Source organism: Gymnoscopelus braueri, assembly GCF_963280865.1.
Source record: "Gymnoscopelus braueri genome assembly, chromosome: 7".
Classification (NCBI taxonomy): Eukaryota; Metazoa; Chordata; class Actinopteri; order Myctophiformes; family Myctophidae; genus Gymnoscopelus; species Gymnoscopelus braueri.
Window position 1 is genome coordinate 29621684 of NC_137608.1, and position 20525 is coordinate 29642208.

Below are 20525 nucleotides of genomic sequence, written 5' to 3' on the forward strand. Positions count from 1 at the left end.
CAAAAGTAAAAGAAAAAAAACTATAACAAAATGGTAACAGATTTTTACGAATCAGATTTGAACCAGATTCCTAGATGGTTTGAAATGTGATCCGATCTGATCACAAATAACAGTGTGGACAATCAGTCCTAAAGATCAACAGTATGTGGTGGGGGAGGTCTATGAATCTCTGACTGACTACATATCAATAAGCATAATGGGCAACTTCTGTAGCTAAAAATAGAAGTGTGTTGAAGATCAACATCCAACAGAGAGATAGAAAGCACAATAGGGGTGTGGAGGACAGGATATGAGGATGGATATGGAATCTAATAGAATACATATCTTTCTACAACTGAACAAGGTACTACTGTATGCTTCATGCAGTCACAGCAAACAGGAACAACGGTCAGAAGTAGTAAAAACTGAAAACAGTATTCACAGACATCTTTTTACCAGTCTTAAAGTGGCTAGGTGGATGATGGGAGAGAGGGATATCCCTGTCTTACCTGAAGCATCTGACTACCGAGACCCTCCCTCTCCTTATATGGCCGTATGACCCCGTCCTCGTGGATGAAGCGAGGAGGACGCAGAGACATAATGTCCTGTGATGACTCTGCCGCCCTGAATGAGAAGACACACACACACATATTATAGGACTAGGCAATTTAATATTATACTACGTATAATTTATATTGGGTGTGACAACTGTACATGCATTAGTGATGCATGCCGGTATACAGTTCAATACGAAACCCGCAAGACTCGTGGGTTTATCCATGGTTCAGAAAGGTCAGGGTCGAATGAAGAGATTATTGAGATCGGGTCAGGGGGGTATACAGTAAGTAAAATAGCTACACACAACATGGCTATAGTCTAAAATAACATTTATTACTGCTAAATTAACGTTTATTACTGGTGTAGTCTACGCAGTCCGCAGGTACACTCAGTGTCTGTACTGAGAATGTTGAAACATATTTGCGTCAGGTTTAAATGTGAAATCCTATGACTAGTGCAACACTAGTGCGGCAACAGGGATCACCCTCCCCAACTGGCTTCCCACTTGGAGCACCCGAAAAGTGGGATGTACTGTGGTCTGTGGAGGATTCAAACCCCAGTCTCCACAGTGGTGGGCATGGACTTTACCCCTGGCCCACCCAGATGCCTATTCTAGTTTATTGTTAGGCCAACCGGGCAACCAATGCAGTAACTTGCATTGAATGCATATTTCTACAGAAGACATTTCCAAAAGAAGAATTGATGGAAAATTAAAAGCATTGTCATGTTTTGAGAAGTTGTGAAACGTTTTTAAAAAAAATCACGTGGCTACTGTACTTGATTTTCTTTCTCCTTCCCTGGTTTGGCTGATCGGGTTTGAATGGTTGTTTTATGTGCAAGAAAACGGGTTGGGTGGGTCGAGTTGCTCATGGTTTTAAGTAACCTGACCTGTGCTTCACTAATATGCATACATATCATACACTGATACAGTGTATACACAACAGAATATGTCTATTTGGTAAGACACAATTTGAACATGTACTAGGTTGACTATATGCACATTTATACAGATCTGATATAAAAACACACACACCTCTTGATCCCTTGGAAGGTACTGCTGGCCATGTCAATAATGCCTCCTGTAGGTCTGGCCACTGCTCCCACAAGACCCTTCCCTATGCCCTTAAAGAAGCCTGCCGCACCCTCCTTCTGAGCACCTGTGGAATAAAAACACACCATCACATTTTCCAAAAAGATCCTCTGTAGCCCTAATCCAACTCAGTGCATTTCTCTTTACACCAACACACTGTTCAATAAGCTGCTCACATGACAATTATCCAGCCTATTTACAATCTTTTCTGGGGGGAAGAGGCATGTTATTCTTTTTATTTCAGATCAGGTCATTGTGTTGAGGGCAGGAAACCAACGGCAGAGAGAGAGGAGAGACATGCGAGACAAGACATGCAGATTCAAACCAGAGTCCTTGCTCTCTCACAAGGAGCATATTGTCTGTGCACCAACTGGCTGAGCCATCTGGCACCCACCTATTTACAATATCTTGACTACTTACATTTTCATGTAACTTCCAAAGAAACCTGTTTGTTCCACTAGTACAACTTCAAACAGGAACAGTGAAGAAACAAAAATTAAAGGTGGCATCAATCTGTATGTGTGACAGAGGTGTAAACTACACATACCTTTTATAGGTTTGGTGACAATCCCTGTGATCCCACTGACAAAGCCCTGAGAGAAGAAACCAGTGTTACCCCAACACAGTGACTTGATTATACTAGTCATGACATAAGAGAAAAATGGCTGCTGTGTGAATATGGTCAATGCGCCTCCTGCTCAGGCCCTAACAGGATGTTTGTGGTGCTAGTACAGTATACACTGGTATTGATGGATCCAACTCTAGAATGAGGTACTGGTTTCTGCTGATCCTACGTACAGACACCAGTCCCTTGCCGCCTCTGGCCAGCCCCTCTCTCAGACTGCTGGGCTGTTTGTTCATGATCTCCCGTCTCTTCTGCTGGTACTCCTCATCCATCGTTATGGCAGCGACACCCTTTGCCATTGCACCGGTGATCCTGGAAGCTGCACCGGCTAGGCCCCCTGGGAGGAGAGGGGGGAGGAAGGGGGGAGGGGGGAGGAAGAGAAGAGAAGAGAAGAGAAGAGAAGAGAAGAGAAGAGAAGAGAAGAGAAGAGAAGAGAAGAGAAGAGAAGAGAAGAGAAGAGAAGAGAAGAGAAGAGAGCTTAACATTTTGAACTTTGCTCACAAAATGTTGTCAAAAATGGTCTGGAATCAATGTATAGCATTACAGTTTGGCACACAAACAGCAGATAGTATTCTTTATCCGACACCACTTTACAAGAATGATGAGAGGAAGTGAAAGGATGAAGAAATTAATACAAAGCGTGCCCAGTGCTTACCTACAGCTCCACCCACCAGAGCTTTTACTCCAAGAGCCATGCCTTCCACAAACTCCTCAGGCCCCTGGATGGCTCCCTAGGAAACCCCAAACAACAACAGTTGCAGTACAGATAAAGGAAGCATAAAGGTGTGCTGTATTTTACTTTAGGAAATCAGCACTACTAGGTGAACAAGTTGTATCGCCCTAAAGCCATTTTATGAATATGAAAAATATACCTGATAGGGCTCATAGAAGAAGGCCTCCACTCCTTCAGACAGCCCTCTGATCAGCCCAAAGGGATTTCCCAGCACATCCAGACCCAGCACCAACACATACGCTTGTTTGATGGCCTGGGATATACAAACATGGACACAGGACAAATACATTGATGAGTCATACAGCACAGGTGATGGGTCATGAGTTGGCGTCCAGGTTAAAAACCTTACATTGTACATAACTAATGGACTGAGAGTACACAAGAGCAGGGGCTTATTCACAACCTGTCCCAGTGTTTGTGTGTGCGTATCCTCTGTGCCGTACCTGCTTGGTGTAATGACCTATAACCTCCCACTGGAGCTGCTGGGTGGTGCAGAACTGGAAGGTCAACTCAAAGAAGGCCAGTCTGAAAAAAGCAACACAACCATTAGAAATGATGCAAGTGAGAATGTGAAAAGTAGATTGAAATTGTCACGGACACAAAATAAAAACAATACATAAAGAAAGGTGTCCCCTACTTGAAGACAACATCCTGTACGTCAGTGAGTGTGGCTCCTATACTCTTCAGCAGCAGGTTGAGAGACTGGATAGGGATGAGTTCCGTGTCTCTCTTCTCCTTCAGACCGTCCTCTCCACCCGTACTCAGAGAGAGACTCAGGTGCAGCTGGAAATGCAAAAGACATGATTACCCCAGGCATTCTGCAGAATCAAAAGAGCATTACTGACGGTGTGGCACGGTGTATCAGAGCCTCTGCCTGAAGACCAAAAGCCTAATATCTCCCCCGGCTAAAGGGGGGATTTACCCTTTAGGTTAGTGGTTAAGCTGTTTGGCTTTAGAGTCCCTTTCCACACAGGTTCAAATCCCAGTTATACATTAGTAAATATAAGGTTTTCAATGACAATGATTTTGGGGGATTGAAATCCCACGAGCCTAAAGGGTAATCACACTAATGCAGTATACATTTGTAATCATTTTCTTTTAAAGCATGTATTAATTTTACTGTATTATTGCAGTTGAGATATGAAGGATATAACTGAAATAGTCAAATAAACATGCATGCAGTCATACAGTACACACCTTGATGGGGGATATGTGGAAGTACTCATAGAGGCTGATAGGAGAGGTGTCTGCAGCAGAGACATGGCCCAACTCTGCCCTTATATACTCTATGTCCTTTTCAAACAGCTCCACCTGGTGGAATAACACAAATGCATGCACACATACAGTAGGAACCTTATCATTTCAAATGTTGGTATAATTTCAGCTGATACAATGCTGTACCTTTTATATTATTTATTTATTTATTATGAATTATTCTTGTATTATTTATCTTTTATTGTCTCTTGTTGTGACACTGTTGATAAAGTTCTAAGAACAAGAATGACACTGCATGTAATGTTGCCACAACTGTATTGTAAGTGCATGTGACAATAAAGAAAACAACTTATATAATAATGTGTGTTCAACAGACCTCCTGTTCTGACGTTGTGATGATGCCAGTGTTCTCGGGTGTGAACAGATCAAGGATGGCGTAGAGGAAACCCAGGTCCAGCTTCAAATCCATCTCCTGAATCAACACCTTGAAGTATCTGAGGTAGACAGTGCACATCTGCAATCATTTCAAAGGCTCCTTGAAAACACAATGATTCAAGCCATTGTACGCAGTGCAACTATGATGTGTGGAGCCAAATGGTCCATTTGTAAACTCTCAGAGTGAAATTAACACATTTGGATTTTTTTGTGTGTATTCCAACATATGGCTGAAATGCAAGCCTTGCTGATACAGTATAATAAAATATGAAATAGTGATTTAGGGTATGAAATTGAACCTGAGAATTAGAAACAAGATTACACTCTGATCCAGGTGTCAAAAAGTATATTGACGCCGTTAGGTGGAAACCTTATATGTCCAAAACATAACGTTTCAATAAATGAAAAATAACCTGTGTTGTTTGTTGTTAATGCTTTTCATTGTTCAAATATTTATAAAACCCATAGACGGACTAAAACCCATAGAGGGACTTAACCACTTTCAATGTTAGTATGGGCGAAAACATTGAAGCATTTTCAAAAATGTAAAAAAAAAATTGCTAAAATAGCCATTTGCAAACAAATAAGGAGAGTGGGAGAGTCCATATGGATGTGTGACAAAACAAATGCAGTACAGAGAAAGATAAAGATGTGTAAACATTGGTTGTAGAAACAATTACTTGATGCGAGAGATGTTAGAATGTCCGGCCGCTCTGGTAACAATGGAGATATCCGTTAGGGGTTTGGGCTCTGGAAGAAATAGAGAAAGCTTAAGTGACACACTTGGCTGAAGCATCAAATACTGTAAAACAAAGAATTAGCATCTAAAGTGAATCTAAACAGTGTTGTATCAGAGGCAGACAGACTGACCTGAGTCCATGGTGACGGACTTGGGTAGTTTGACGGGATAAAAGACGTATGGGAAGATGGATCCTGGCAGTTGATTCTGGATCTATAGGGGACAAGAAAAAGGGATTATGGCATCAGTCCTAGCATCTGTGTGGAAAGGAAACATTTTATAATTGTCTTTGTATTCATTAAGCTTTTATACTAATTTGCGATTATCTGTTTTTAACTTTTAACTTTTATGTTGACTGAAATAGTTTCATGGTTCTCTGAGCGCAATTAAAATACAAACTGGTCTTTTTGTGTTAATGACAACAAGATACCAGGGTTGTGGCTCTTTCGGAGCGGGAACTTTGTGGAGGGGGGGGGGGGGTGGGGGTGGGAGGGGTAACATACACTGTTTTTGTATGCTTTTGTCTTATTGACCTGTATGTGAAAATAGAAAATACCAATAAAGAAACCTTGAACAAAAAAATAATACAAACAGACTCAAGATGCAGTAGACGAAAACATATGGATGGGCATAGTACAAGATGGTGGATCTGGATAAGGTTTTGAGATATTCACTTAACATCTGACCAGAAGTTGTGCGTTTCTATATAATTCTGTGTTAATTTTTACATTTTTGTAACTCAGTGTACACATGTAACCAAATTAACACCATTTGGTTACATTTGTACACTCTCAGAGTTAAATGAACACTCAGGAATTTGGCAGTATACTGTACAAGTTGTTTCTTTGTCTGTTTGTTGTACCTGTATGCGGTTGATCTGGACACGGTAGGTGCTCTGTCGCGGGGAGATGCTGTACTCCACCTTCACCCCAGGCAGGAAGTTCCTCCTGAGAGGAGCTTCTGTTGGTTGAAGCAGCTTCATGTTCATGCCGTTGGGTGTCAGGGAGACCTGGGAGACAACATGGATGTATTGTCAAAGGTTCATATGCAGCAGTGGTTCCCAACCTTTTCAGGATCAGGGCCCAATCTTGAAAGCGTTAAAAAAAAAAAGTACTCAGGAGCCGAGATACAGAATTTTTAAGTTTTAAGTTAACAAGGAAGTGGATAGGAGTCTAGATCTTCGAAAAATCATATCTCCTTGGTCTTTGGGTCAAATTGAAAAAAAATATATATAAAAAAAAAAAAAAAAAATCACGTAGATCTACGCGACTGGCACGCGGCGGCTTTAAATAGGTTCGCGTAGATCTACGTGATTGGCAGTGAATCAGTTAAAGAGTCTATTTGACCTCTAACCTGGAAGTTGTTTTCAAAACCCACGATGGCGTCGTCTATGGGCTCACTGTCCAGATACTCTCTGTAGCGGTTTTCCAGCATCTCTGTGTCTTTACCACTCAGTGGCTTCCATCTGGACCGCTTCTTCGGCTTGGATTCCCACACCACATCAGAACTGTACACAGTAGAGAAAGAAAGGATATACAGTAGTTTGTGAAATTCTTTTGTATTAAATTATACAGTATATCATCGCTGTCGGGCAGAAACCTTGTATTGTTATACTTTGTGTGAAAAAAAATTGCGAAAATAGCAGATCACAACGGGTTGCATTGCAACACATTGTGAGCAATTTGTGAGCTTTTTTTTTCCTCACAATTTTAGAAAAATTGCTTAACATTTCGCTTAACGACATGCCCAAAATAGGTAGGTCAAGTTTAAAGTGGTCTTAAAGTCTGTCTGTGGGTTTTATGAATATTTAACCAATGAAAAGCATTGACAAAAGCTTGTGACCAAATTATAACTGCATTGGGGGCCAATTGTAAAGGAGAGGAAATGTTTAAGTTATATACAGTATAAGAAGTTTAATTTAAATGCATTTCATAAGATTATTGTGCCAGTTTAACCACTTTCAACATGATGTTCCTAGTTTGGGCATGTCATTACTGTAAACATTTTACAAAATCTTTCAAACATTTCCAAAAACGTTTCGCTATAATCGTTTTTTGTTTAGTTTTATAGGGGGGCCATAGCCAGACGCTATGGCAATTTTCTTGGCCTGGAAACATGGAAAAAATAACCTAGTGTTTTTGTCTACCTTGTAATCCCGATGTAAGCGACCTCCTGGCCGGTAGTGTTGTTTACCAGAGACACCCCTACATCTTGGAGAGACAGAATTATTTCCTGCTCGGCCAGCTGAGCTTTCTCACTCTTTTGGATCAGCTTGAAGATCCGACGCTCTTCTGTAAAGAGCACCACCCGTTGGAGACCTGCAGGATCGACAGTCAAACCAAATAATTATAATTACGTAAAAAAAGAACCCCAAAAATGTCCATGCACAGTCAAATGTAGTACTCCATTTGATTGTGCATGGAAATTTTTCAGGTCAAGTCATTCACTACTCAGTAGTGAATGACTTGACCTGAATTTCTGAGTAGTTTGGACCATACACTTAAAATGCACTTTCAAATGAAACCTTTGTATTATGGTGAAACAAAACACACAGGCATTGAATTCAATGCAAATGTTGAGTGAATTACATGCGTACAGTAAATGTATTATACGGTACCTTCATAGAAGGAGATCAGGAAAAGTTTTCCCTCTTTATTCAGGTCATCACATAAGTCCTAAAACACACACACGCACGCACGCACACACACACACACACACACACACACACACACACACACACACACACACACACACACACACACACACACACACACACACACACACACACACACACACACACACACACACACACACACACACACACACACACACACACACACACACACACACACACACTTTAAAGACAGGAGAAAGTGGAGTGTGTCTCCTTGTGTGTGATTATCCTACCACATATTTTCTATCCTAGAAAATGTGCTCAGTAAAGCACAGTAGTCTGTCAAAAGGGGAGCTTGTCCATACAATGTCAATGTTTGGGGGAAAAGTTCAAATTTTTAATCACCACTTAAAACTACATCATCTTACGATTCTATGGGGAACAGCATTTGTAAAATAGTTTGTATCTTTCAAATAGAATTGTATGTGGGCTATGTGATATTATATGTATTATATGTACAGACAGCCTTTGACATTGCAGGTCAGTTTTAGTCTCGATTAGTTGGACTATTCACACACATGTACAGATGGACAAATTGACCATCCTTCTATAAATGGGCAAAATCTCAGTGTGTCCTAGACTGGCCTCCAACCCCAAGTACTATAAATGGGACTGATAATGGGCACTGCACTAAGTTCTCTGACAACGGTACTACTACAACGGGTATTGCGTAACCGGAGGGGCATGCATTCCCAACGGGCAATTTATATTCATGGATCTAATGCAACGAGAGAAGCACATTTTCTGCCATATATTGATGAATAGGAGTGTGGGAGTACATATTGGTCTGGATATTGGTAGGCAGACATTGGTGGATACCTCCTCACTCTTCAGTTTGCCATGGTAATTTTTGCCACATGTCCAGCGTAGCTCTCTAGAACCAGTGGGCTCAGCCCAGGTGTAGTACACAGCTTTCCCTGGCTCCAACTCCTCCTTCTCTGCCTCCTTTTGCGAGCTACATGCATTCACACACAAAAATGCCAACACCAATGCATTAGGTCAGAATAGGTATAGGGTGCTACCATTATGAACCCAGGAAAACATTTACCTTACAGGACAGTAGCAGTAAACAGACAACAGCAACAATGAAACCATGTAATGCCCAGCCACCAAGAATCTACATCTACAAGGACCGCAGAATCCAAAGAACACGTTTGACATTCCACAGTGTAAACATAAGATTCCCATAAACAGACAGGAACAGTCAGATGATGCAACAGCAAAAATGACGCTACAATGATGGAACCACGAAAGCGTCTCCTTTGATCCAAGAGGGAAAAGTTACAAATGCAAGTTCATTCTGATTCTGATTTCAATTCATGCTTTGAGAAGCTGTGAACATGAGAAAAAGTAACAGAAAAGAAGAGGAACTGGGGATGCAAGAGTCAGAACAAGCATTGGTTAAGCAGACGGCGGACGCCTTATCCCATTGGACGGAGCAACAGTACAGAAGCAAGAGAACTGATTCTACTGGCAGAATCCCCTCCAATCAGCTGCAGCCAAAACCATCAGTTGTAAAAGTAAAGAACACTTGATAGGAGGTCAAAGGTCACAGTAATGAATGTCTAAACTGCTCCTTTTACTCTATTCCAATGACACACAAGTCTACAGTATGCTAAGTCACTTCCTGAGTGAGCACACACACACACACACACACACACACACACACACACACACACACACACACACACACACACACACACACACACACACACACACACACACTTATTTGTTTGTTTAAACAAGAAACATAACTATGATTAACAATGGTGTCAAGCGGTATGTATGACCATGTAAAGGCTTGAGTGCATTTACTCATTGTGGTAAAGATATGGAGCAGATTAGGCAGCCCAACCAAGTCTGAGCTAAAGCAATGATGTCTCCATACCTGTAGATACTAGGATCTTAGATCTGTCAGTCAATAAACTAACCTTCAACAAATACTGTATCATCACTTCACTTACTGTGCATATGTGGTCAGATTTCTCATATGCTTTCCTCCCTTTGCTATCTGTAACTCTCCTCCATCACTGAGTTACTACACTGTAGTATCAGTGGCTGCAGTTTCATGACAATGAGGGTCATGAGGCACACATGAGCGAGCAGCTAGGCGTGGTAGATGGAATAAGTTATCACCTGTATTGAAATGCACATACTGTATACAGCTCATTCAATACCAGGGACCAAGACATGTCCTGAAACTGTAGCCTCTGGTACAGCAGGAGCCTCATACCCCTCTCCTCCATCATCTCCTTTTCCACCCACTATGTTATCTTTAGTCAGAGGTGTCTCCCTTCAACTCTTTACATCTAGACCTGGCCCAATTCTATACTCCTACTGTCTACATCCAATACCGTATGTGAAGTATTAGGGCCCTCACTCCTCTGACTTCCCATCTTCTTCAGCGTCACACCTCTACTTGTATCTCTCTGAGTAGACATGACTTTTTGAAATTGTTTCACTTCATAACCTCACACACTGCACTAACTGTACTTATTCTTCTTCCTCCTTCCATCCATCTGTTCCACACGTTCTCTCTCTGTCTCTCTCCCTATCTGAGTTTCAGAGCTGTCATTATTTTCTACCTGTCCATGAGCTGCTCGAGGGAGAGGTCGAGCAGCTCATCAGCCACAAACCCAGATGAGTTTCTCCGCCCGCTGTATGGACCGCAACAAAGTACAAAAACAAATAAATCAATACAAACAAACAAGTTAGGTCATGAGAAAACACTGATAAAGCGATGGCAATTTGATAAAAACAATTCAGCATTAATAAACTAAATATACAATGTTAAATGTGTTGTTGGGGGAAGTAGAACATCTCATGCACTAAAAATGACAATAACTAACAATTAAACCACACAAAGAAAGTGTTATGTCTTTACATGACAATAAAATACACATAATGTACAGGTGCAGATATAAAACAGAGTAGGCAAGCATTTATCCATTGATAGATTTTACAGTTCGGATGACTCATACAGTACTTTCCTTTCACCAAGTTCCCCTCATCTTGATCCTCCCTGTTATTTTTCATCTGGTTTAAACTGATATCTTCAGCCTTCCAGGGGTAATACATTAACACCTATTTGGTTAACTGCTGGCTCTTACTAATAGTGGAAATAAATCGAGGACACCTCTCCCCACACATCCTTTTAGTTCTAATACCCTGCTATACCCCCCCTTGCCCCGTGGGTCCTCAACCTCCCCTTCCCTGCTCTTTCTCTCACCTCTGGTAGAACTGTAGAGACTGGTCCTTGGTGTGGTTGATGATGAGGAAGGGAGCTGCACCATCATGGTAGTCAGAGAATCGAATCACAGTAGAGTGCTCCGAAATGTTCACATCCACCGTGATCCCGCCCAGCTGAAAAACAGGGACCAATGAAACTAGAGTCTGCATGCCGAAGTTTATCAGGAAATGCTGAATACTGTTTTGAGTAGACATAATCTCATTCTATAACGGACAATCAATCAAATAAAATTATATAGTCAGAACCTGGAAAGTACGATATTTTGGACACCTACCCAATGTTCGTAAAAAAATACATACAGTATGATAATGTGACTAAAAGTTTTGTTGTCACGTGTGCTTGAAGATGTGTGTAGAATATATGTGCATTTTCCACTCACAGTCTTGTCCAGAGGCAGCAATAAGCAGTTCTCTGTCCGTGTGAAGTCAATGATCCGAGGAGGAGAGTCACAACCTTCAACTTGGATGTTCAGGTGCTTGGCATCTTTCTCAGGCCAGAATGGAAGGACTGACTGAAGATTATATCGAATAAGATCAGTAAATAATTAAGGTTAAACTTGGTTATCTGAAGAAAAAAAATCTCATATCTAAGTCCAACTATTTTATAGTGCGAGTGCTCATCCATTAATAGTGACAACTTAAAAAGTTTTTTCTGTTTTTCCTCTGACAATTCCCTCTCATTGCTATGGGGTATATACATTCTTCAGACGTCCATGAACTACAAAGACATGTTTCCATTCAGTTGACTTAATCCTATCCTGCATCTGCACTAATGTGGATTACCTTGTTTTTCTTGACCACAATGTTAAAATCTTAATTTACATAGCACGTTATTTAGAAAGCTAGGTTCAATGTACAGATCATTATTTTGTTTAGAATTAACTAGGTTTACCTGTGAACCTAGTTTACTGAGGCGCTACACTGTCTCTCTGCTTATTGTAAGTCGCTCTGGATAAGAGCATCTTCTAAATGCCTAAATTGTAAAATGTGTATAGCCTTTATTGAACTTGGTTCTGACCTGTTCAGGCTTAACCTTCGTCCAGTTCTCCAGTCCCTGTTCATTGATCAGGATGGTGTGTTTGGTTCTGTTGACCAGCAGGTAGAATGGCATGAAGGTCACAATGCGTGTCAGGCTGAAGCTACTGGCATCGATCTTCACTCCAACCTGATGTATAGAAAAAAAGTAAATACCAGGTCACATCACTTTCATTTTCTACATTATAAGCCATACAAGTCAGGAACAATGCAAGTCAGGAATACATGACTTGGTGCAGCGGCACAAATATGACACGAAGCTCGGTCAATCAGTTAAGCTGACAGTCGGGTTGGCAAATCAGGGAAGCCATGTTTGAAAACAATCGGTCAGGCGGCGTGCAGGTTATGGCCGGGTTAGACAAACAGAAAATTTGTGAATTAATTAACTAGTCCCAACTCGTCATTTCCACCCGCCGTCCATCCGGGCTATGGGACTCTAACCACGATTATCCCATTGCCTGTGAGGACCGTTCACGAAAACGCAAATAAACAGCTTAAATTTGGGAAAAGTGAAACATTAGCTTTTTCACTGGCTTCATATGCCAATGGTCAATGACTGTGTGCAAGTTCAGATCTATCGGTCAACCCACTGAGGAGAAAAATGTGGATCAGACAGAATGACGGTCAGAGGTTTCTTAAATTTATAGTAGGATATAGTAGCATAGTAGGATATATAGATAGATTTAAAAAAAAAAGTTATTTCCTAATTTCAGTATATTGCCGTTCACTTTGATTACTGTGTTTTTTTATTTTCAAACTGTGGCTTACATTTTGAAAATATAATCTATGAATCTGGAGTCTAGTAAGGTTGAGACTCTCTAGAGCAAGTCACCACCCTGGTTAAAGGCCACTGTCCTCAACAAAACCTTACCTGGTAATCTTTGGATTTGCCTTTACATTTCGTATCTCCATAACTACCAACAGTATCCAGAGAGAATTCTTCTGAAAGCTCACTGTCTGAGATCATCAGACGCACCTGGAGGATGAACACAATGCATTCAGAATTGAGCACACAAGAGGTCATGTGGTAGGTAACACACAGTTCAGAAGAATGCCAAACAAAAGAGATGTCACCACTGAGGTAAACAACAGATGAGGAGCAAGTAAAGCAAAAAACAAAAGAAGGTTCCAATGCATCAGCATGATGTCCTACATCAGATTCCTCTTACTTTGTTGTTTTGCAGGAAGTTCCGCGGCTTGAAGGAGAAGAGCAGTGGCAGGTCATAGTCCAGGGGGTGTTTGCGATGGATATCATCAGCCTTACTGCAGTACTGCAGCAGCCGACCCGTCTTGTTCTCCATCCAGTAAGGTGAATGGATGGCCACCACGGCTTGTCCTGGGTCATATTTGACATGCACCGCTATATCCAGCTCTGCCCTCTTCCTCTCCGTCCCGCCACTGTCTCCGTCCTCATCATCGTCCTCCCGGAGAGACTTGAACACGGTGAAGGTGATCTCCTCATGCTCACTGCGGAGACTGTGTAATGGGATGTAACAGTTCAATAATAAGTTATTTAACAACAAATGGCAAAAAAGGGAAAATTATGAAGATAAAGCAAAATCCACTTTTAGTTTAAGATTATTTAAAACGAGTAAAAGAAAATATACATTTTAAACAAAAGGGACACTTTTTTATGTCAAAAAGATGGTAATATTCAGTATAGATTAGTTCATAAAAGGCAGACAACAAGTAACACACAGCAAGTACTGCTGTATATTAAGAAATACTATTAGATAAAAGTATGAGACAATGAGATGAGATTCTGTCTATATTACACACTTTATGTACATTTGATATTTTTACTCAAATTCTGCAATTCATGGGAAACTTACACAACATAATTTCACCCACTCTTTTATACCTGGTGTAAACGTGTGATATGAAAAAGTTTAGTAAAGTTGAAAGTGACCTGTACTCAGCAGACCAATCCTGATTGAAGTAGTCGACCAGGCGGAGAGCGAGACTAGACTGGTTGATGACGGCAGTGTGCAGCTGGGCAGAGTGGCCTGGTTTCAGAGTGGCCTCTGGGGCGATGCCACCACTGTCCTGTTGACCAATCAGCAGGGACAAACTTGTTTCTTACAGTGATATGGTGCTTGGTGCTTAATGTAAGGCTATTATGCAAGTATTTGTGATTTCCACTACATCAACATAATTAACAATGGGGTAAATGTTCAAAAGCCAAACTGTAGTTCAAGGGTCCAAGGTTCAATGTTTCCTTATTGTTACAGAATTCTTTTTCTAGGATATGTATGAGTAATGCCTAATTTATGCTCTGAACAGTTTCACACACCGAAAATAGCTGATCTACAAGGCAAGCTCACAAGGCATCGCATCCGTGACAAATTGAGAGCTTGTACATCACCTATTTTCGTCATGCGACACCATCACAAAACAATTTATAATTTAGGTATTTAGCAAACACTCTTAATCCAGAGCGATTTACAGTAAGTAACTAAGTATATAATGGGCTTTAGTGTCCCATTTCTAGGATTCTACCCTACCTGCAGTTTGTAGGCAATGGGGTAAGGCAGCAGATTACGCAGCAGGACGGATGGCCATAGGTGGATGATGTAGGGCGCGTCAAAATTCTCCCCGACACATCCTGTGTGTTTGGACGTCACTGTGTCCCTCAGTGGCACAATATTGACCATCAGCATGCCAGCCTTTTCTCCACGGCGACGGCAGCTCTGTTGAAGGCGCGGGCTGGGCTCCTGGCTGCTGACGTCCTCGTAGCTGAAACCCTCGGAACACTCAAACTCAAACTCCTCCACCTGACGGCCTTCATCCTCCTCTGTTACAGGCTGCAGGCTCAGCTCAGACCTGCAGAGGGCAGCATAGGATAGACAGTGAAAGAATCAGAATCAGCATAATCTTTATTGCCTTTTGAGTTATGGCTTGCAAGAGGTCAGGTTGGTGCATTTGCACCACAGTGAATAATGCATTTATTTATTTGTTAATGTATTAACAAATACAAGGGCAGGGGTTTGTTTGTGAGTCCCACTGCCTTGGGGAAAAAGACGTTTGAGTTGCTCGAGGTACAGTAGCGGTCATGATAGACCGGTGCCTCTTGCAGGATGGTATCTTTTGGATGAGGTGGTGACCGGGTTGAGAGGAGATTGTCTTTCCTGATCTCTTCCCGGTGCTGGACTCGATAATGGCCCTGCAGAACTGGACCATCATTTTCTGTAGCAGGTTGAATTTCTTCAGCTGCTGCAGTAAAATCCAAGACATTTTCACTAGTGACGGCAAAATCCCCCATTGTGTCACCTGTTTGATGCGACGATCAACGTTCCTGGTAGTCCCTACCACTGGAATACCGAAGTGCCGTTCTCACTCCCAAATCATAACAGGTTGCCATGTCCGTTAAATACAGTACAATTAGAAGAAGGCAGGCACGCTGTCAGAAGTGGACTTGTTAGCCGAGCAGTGGGCCAATGCCGACAGGTGTGAAGTCCATGCGACGTCCTCATCAACATGCAACACGACAGAACATCCCCATTCTGTGTGTGTGTGTGTGTGTGAGAGTGTGTGTGTTGTAACAGCTCATTGTCTTGATGTATAATGTGATGTGTGCAGTTTGTGTTTTCCTCACCTATAGGAATCCAGAGGCACACAGAATTCCTCATTGGGAAGAGATATACCCAGACATGTCGATCCTTCATACACTTTGAAGGGGATAGAAAAGTGATTGATGATCTGCGGAAAACAACAGAGACGGGGAGAGAGTTATTTGCTCAGTGTCTGTAAGGACAGAAGGATGCAGGTGGCTTGGGCATGTACCCATCAAGGTTTCAGCTGGTATTTACTTTATTAGCTGGTATATATATTTCTGGCCACCGGCTGGCTGGTTTGAAAAGTATTATTTTTGTAATATAATAATTATTATTACTTATTTGGATATTAAATAAAGTAACAACTTTACAATATGTAGATTTACAACCATTAAAATCATATTTCAGGTTTTATATGAGCATACATTATCTGGCAAATGTGGTTTTCCGAGCATGCTGCCTAATAGCTTACTGCCCTCCTGCGCTGTGCAATAAACACAACACAGTCACAAAAAGGCTGCATCGCAGCAGTAGCTACAATGATGGATAAAGCCAACCAAGGCGTCATATTGAGATACAGTATACTCATATATCGCAGCTCAAAGTTTTACAATCATTCATCAATTTGTTACGATGAGCAAGCTGCTAAAATCTGTATACGCCTCAGACTTTGGAACCGACATGGATATACAGTGTCATGGAGAGAGTGTTATTGGAATTGGTGATGGATGGATTGGTGAAACACTGCAGACAAGTTTCTTCCATGGCATCATGAAACAATAGTAGTAGTAGTAGTAGTAGCAAACAATGAAGCCGATTATAGACTAAAAGGTGAACGAGATGCAAAGCCCGAAACATGCTAAAGTCTAGTTGGTTTATACTGTCTCTGTAGTATCACAGTATTGTGTACCAAAATGAGCAGATCTACAAGCCTACACCACATGATACGTTGTAGATCTATTGATAGCTTGTAGACATATCAATAGACATATCAATAATCTGTCCTGACCACTTTCTGTTCTTCTTGGCAAACAACTATGGAGTAAAGTATGCTTTAGAAAACAATAGATGAACGCAGGAACTGCGCAGTGAAGTGTTGGAAATTGGAAAGAAGCACTGCACTACAGTAATGAGGCATAGAGATCAGATCACACAAGCACGTTCCCGCAAACACACACGTAGAATAGAAAAATGGCTACCGAAAACCTTAGTACCCATATTTTACCTGAAAGGGAGAGCGGATCTTGATGTACTTGCTTCCATCCGCAGAGTAGATCTGACACACCAGGAAGCGAGTGACCTTTGACTCAGTGTGCATCACACTGTACATCCCCCGGCCAACCCTGATCAGTGGGATGATACTGGTCGCTGTGTGGCCCACCGGAGCTGGGCAGAACACGGGGGACAAGAACAGATGTGTTTTTACTACCAGTATATGGAGCAGGGTTTATAGGGCTTTCTTTTTGATTAATATGGCAGACAGTCAGCTACAGTAGAAGGTCTAGACATTCATCTTGTTGAGTGTCTCACAAGGTGGACACAATATTGCCACTGCCAGCTGGTAAAGAATCCCAAATAATGTGTGTGTGTGTGTGTGTGTGTGTGTGTGTGTGTGTGTGCGTGTGCGCGTGCGTGTGCGTGTGTGTAAGCGTGTAATCGTGCGTATGTGCGTGTATGGCTGCTATACTGTATGTGCCACTGCAACTTACTGGGTTGTATGTAGTAGTCCTTTTCGCTAAGGGAGATTATAGCGGAGAACTGGTCAGAGTTGGTGGAAGTTCTAGAGTAGTCCATGTTGAGTCGCTCTCCATCCTGCAGCTCCACTGTGTGGTTGACGCCCTGTCTATCGAGGGGGCTGAACATCTCACTGTAGAGAACTGACACTGGCAGGCCCAGACGGTTCTTCACCACAAATGGAGCCTCGTCCTTCTGGAAGATTTCAGTCGACTGCTTGGCAGCCTCTGCAAATGCCTGAGTAGATAAAATAAACACTTTGGACAAGCATGTGTGACTGTGCATGCACTATACAAAACTGATAACGCCGGAAGAGAACATGATACATTCACTGATAGTTGGAAGGGACGCTCTCGACTCAAAATCACCCCGATTACCTTGTAGAGCGAGCCCGACAGTAAGGTATTGTAAGTCAGTATGTGACTGTTGACTGTTGTTTCCTTACCGTGCCCAAGTTACTGAGCATGCCCAGTCCACATTTTGAGAGGGTGATGTTGAGCTGGTCCTTGCTGCTGATGCTGATCACTGTCTTATAATCTGGAACGTTGAAATCAACCTCATCCGAGTCTGCCATTGCTGTATATTTCACTGGCTTCTTCTTCATCTAAGGAGGTTACAACGCAACGGTGCAAAATTAGTTAGAGGTTTGTGTGTTTCTGACATGGCCTAAATCAGCTTTTAAAGACTATCATGGACATTCTCAAAGATACATGCTGTTGTCCCTCAGACAGTATATTGTATTGTTTTAATTGGTCACTGCGTGGTAATGTGCAGTGTACATTTCTATTTGTTTTCTTTGTTCTCAGCTGGTCTGCCTGGTTAGTGGTGCTGTTAGTGACATTATTTTTGTTTTTTAAAAAAGTGTTAAATAGCTCTATATTCTGATAGTAATCACTGATATAGTGTTTGCAATGATAACTATCATAATAGAGCTATTTAACACTTATTTTAATATCACTAACTGCACCTTTAACCAGGCAGACAAGTTGAGAACAGCTTCCTATTATTTATCAAAATATAGTGTTTTGTTTAAACCAGAAATATCACTGTGTTTATATATCACAAAACAAAGAATGAAAAAGAATTGGGAACAATCTTGAAATGCCAAATACAATACAATCAGTATGCTCAATTAGATTTTATTGCATTTTCATAAGGTTAAGGTACGCACGTGCGTGCGTGCGTGCGTGCTTGCGTGTGTGTGCGCGTGTACATGTGTGTACCTTCAGTCCTAGAGTCCAGGGTTTGAAGCTGTCTCTGTCCTCTTCTAATGGTTCCAGGAGTGGCTCCCACACTCCCATCATCTCATTGTAGTAGTGAACCTAACAGTAAAGTACAAAACAGAACTGTGCCTCAACTGTCTTTTTAACAATGTTCAAGTGTGTTACGTATGGCTAGGTAAAAGCCCTGCATGTGCATCATTACACACAGGTTATGTTTATATGTTTTGGTCTCTAGTTGAGACTTTGAGGTGACTCTGCCACAGAAGGAGTCCATGTAAGGAGTCTCCATGTCTCTCCAGCTCTTTATAAAACAGAAAATGTATTTTGTAGTTTTTTTTTTTTTTTTGTAGTTTCATTTCGAATTTTATCCAACCAGGACAGAGAACTCAATCAGGACACAGATTAAACAAGTGAAATTGGAAGTGATGACACTAAGAAATGAGCATGCAAAATTTGAACTGAAAACTATACAAATTAAGCTTAAAAATGGGTACTTTCTCCTGATTGGCTGAGATTTTGACACCTACCGAAAAATGTATTTTCTGTTTATTAAAGAGCTGGAGAGACAGGGAGACATCTGTTACTGAAAAAACACTCTATAGCAATGATTACTATCAGAATATAGTATTTTAACCTTTTAAAAAAATACTTTTTGTTTTAACCAAAAAATATCACTTACCCTACCTTTAATACAAGTTTTATTTTGTTGGTAATTGTATAATTGCAATATTACATACTGTAGGAGGGTGTGCTTTAAGGTCATCATTACTTCAGTGATGCTTACGGAACTCTGCTCAAGTATTCAAGTTCCTGACCGCATCATTGTCGTGCCAATAATGACAGTAAAACACACCACACCCTCTTGTGTAATATTGCTAAAGTTGGGGTATATGTTAACGTACCTCTAGATTGAGCTGACTGTGCATGTTAATGAGCGTGCTCCAGTTCTTGACATCTCCATGGAAAGAGGACTTGGCCAGAAGCATGGGGACAGTGCGGTGCCCGACCCCTGCCTCCAGAGTCAGGCAGATAGAGTTGATGGCTATCTGCAGGGACATACAGTACAGTGAATGGAATCAAATGCCCCTCTCTTCTCCACTAAGCTGTATTACTGGTAGAAATAAAAAATATCACTTGAACAAGGATATTAGTGATTCATAATAATATCAGCTTGGCTCCTATATATCTTACAAACTCAAAGTTAAATATTTAAAAGAAACGTAAAACATAATATGTTTTAAATCACACAATCCACCCATTTGTTTTTCACATATTATGTGAAAAACAAATGTATGGATGTACTGTACTTGGCAAACTGACAAGAAACTTGGCCCTGGGTCCAGCGGTTTGCAAGATTTGCCCCAGACAGACAGACAGACAGACAGACAGACAGACAGACACTCTAAGGCTAGTCTCCTATAGAGCCACACCATAGAAATGACCAGCTACTCAAAATAAATGCAAGGTTTATCAACAAAAACGCAGCACACATTGGCTTGTAAAGACCCTGTAAAGGCAATTCAATTATTTGTTCTAAACACATTATACATGGTAAAAAGTATTGTCTGAAAGCATGTAAAAAGTCTCTGACCTATGTAGTAATGGACTGTGGAGTTATACCATTTAAACAGTTTTTGACCATTGATCAATTTGATCATTTCTCATTTTCTTTACAGTAAGTA

At 41.3% G+C, this 20525-nt stretch overlaps 1 protein-coding gene across 1 annotated transcript in view; it reads right to left on the reverse strand.

Annotated features, from left to right (window-relative positions):
- The window catches only part of LOC308088981 (intermembrane lipid transfer protein VPS13A-like), a 66149-nt gene that overhangs the window by 16186 nt on the left and 29438 nt on the right, over window positions 1-20525 (reverse strand). Inside the window, exons 40-70 of the mRNA XM_080433562.1 lie at window positions 19746-19889; window positions 18844-18942; window positions 18066-18224; window positions 17596-17857; window positions 17112-17272; window positions 15928-16031; window positions 14837-15155; window positions 14242-14378; window positions 13502-13808; window positions 13204-13308; window positions 12316-12462; window positions 11678-11809; window positions 11278-11411; window positions 10634-10705; window positions 8868-9003; window positions 7992-8049; window positions 7521-7692; window positions 6728-6881; window positions 6237-6383; window positions 5506-5587; window positions 5316-5385; window positions 4577-4694; window positions 4183-4296; window positions 3623-3768; window positions 3429-3510; window positions 3125-3238; window positions 2908-2983; window positions 2426-2589; window positions 2175-2220; window positions 1571-1694; window positions 489-603 (exon numbers count right to left, since the gene is read on the reverse strand). Of these exons, the coding sequence (XP_080289688.1) occupies window positions 489-603; window positions 1571-1694; window positions 2175-2220; window positions 2426-2589; window positions 2908-2983; window positions 3125-3238; window positions 3429-3510; window positions 3623-3768; window positions 4183-4296; window positions 4577-4694; window positions 5316-5385; window positions 5506-5587; window positions 6237-6383; window positions 6728-6881; window positions 7521-7692; window positions 7992-8049; window positions 8868-9003; window positions 10634-10705; window positions 11278-11411; window positions 11678-11809; window positions 12316-12462; window positions 13204-13308; window positions 13502-13808; window positions 14242-14378; window positions 14837-15155; window positions 15928-16031; window positions 17112-17272; window positions 17596-17857; window positions 18066-18224; window positions 18844-18942; window positions 19746-19889 (4200 nt within the window). The remainder of the gene's footprint in view (window positions 1-488; window positions 604-1570; window positions 1695-2174; window positions 2221-2425; window positions 2590-2907; window positions 2984-3124; window positions 3239-3428; window positions 3511-3622; window positions 3769-4182; window positions 4297-4576; window positions 4695-5315; window positions 5386-5505; window positions 5588-6236; window positions 6384-6727; window positions 6882-7520; window positions 7693-7991; window positions 8050-8867; window positions 9004-10633; window positions 10706-11277; window positions 11412-11677; window positions 11810-12315; window positions 12463-13203; window positions 13309-13501; window positions 13809-14241; window positions 14379-14836; window positions 15156-15927; window positions 16032-17111; window positions 17273-17595; window positions 17858-18065; window positions 18225-18843; window positions 18943-19745; window positions 19890-20525) is intronic.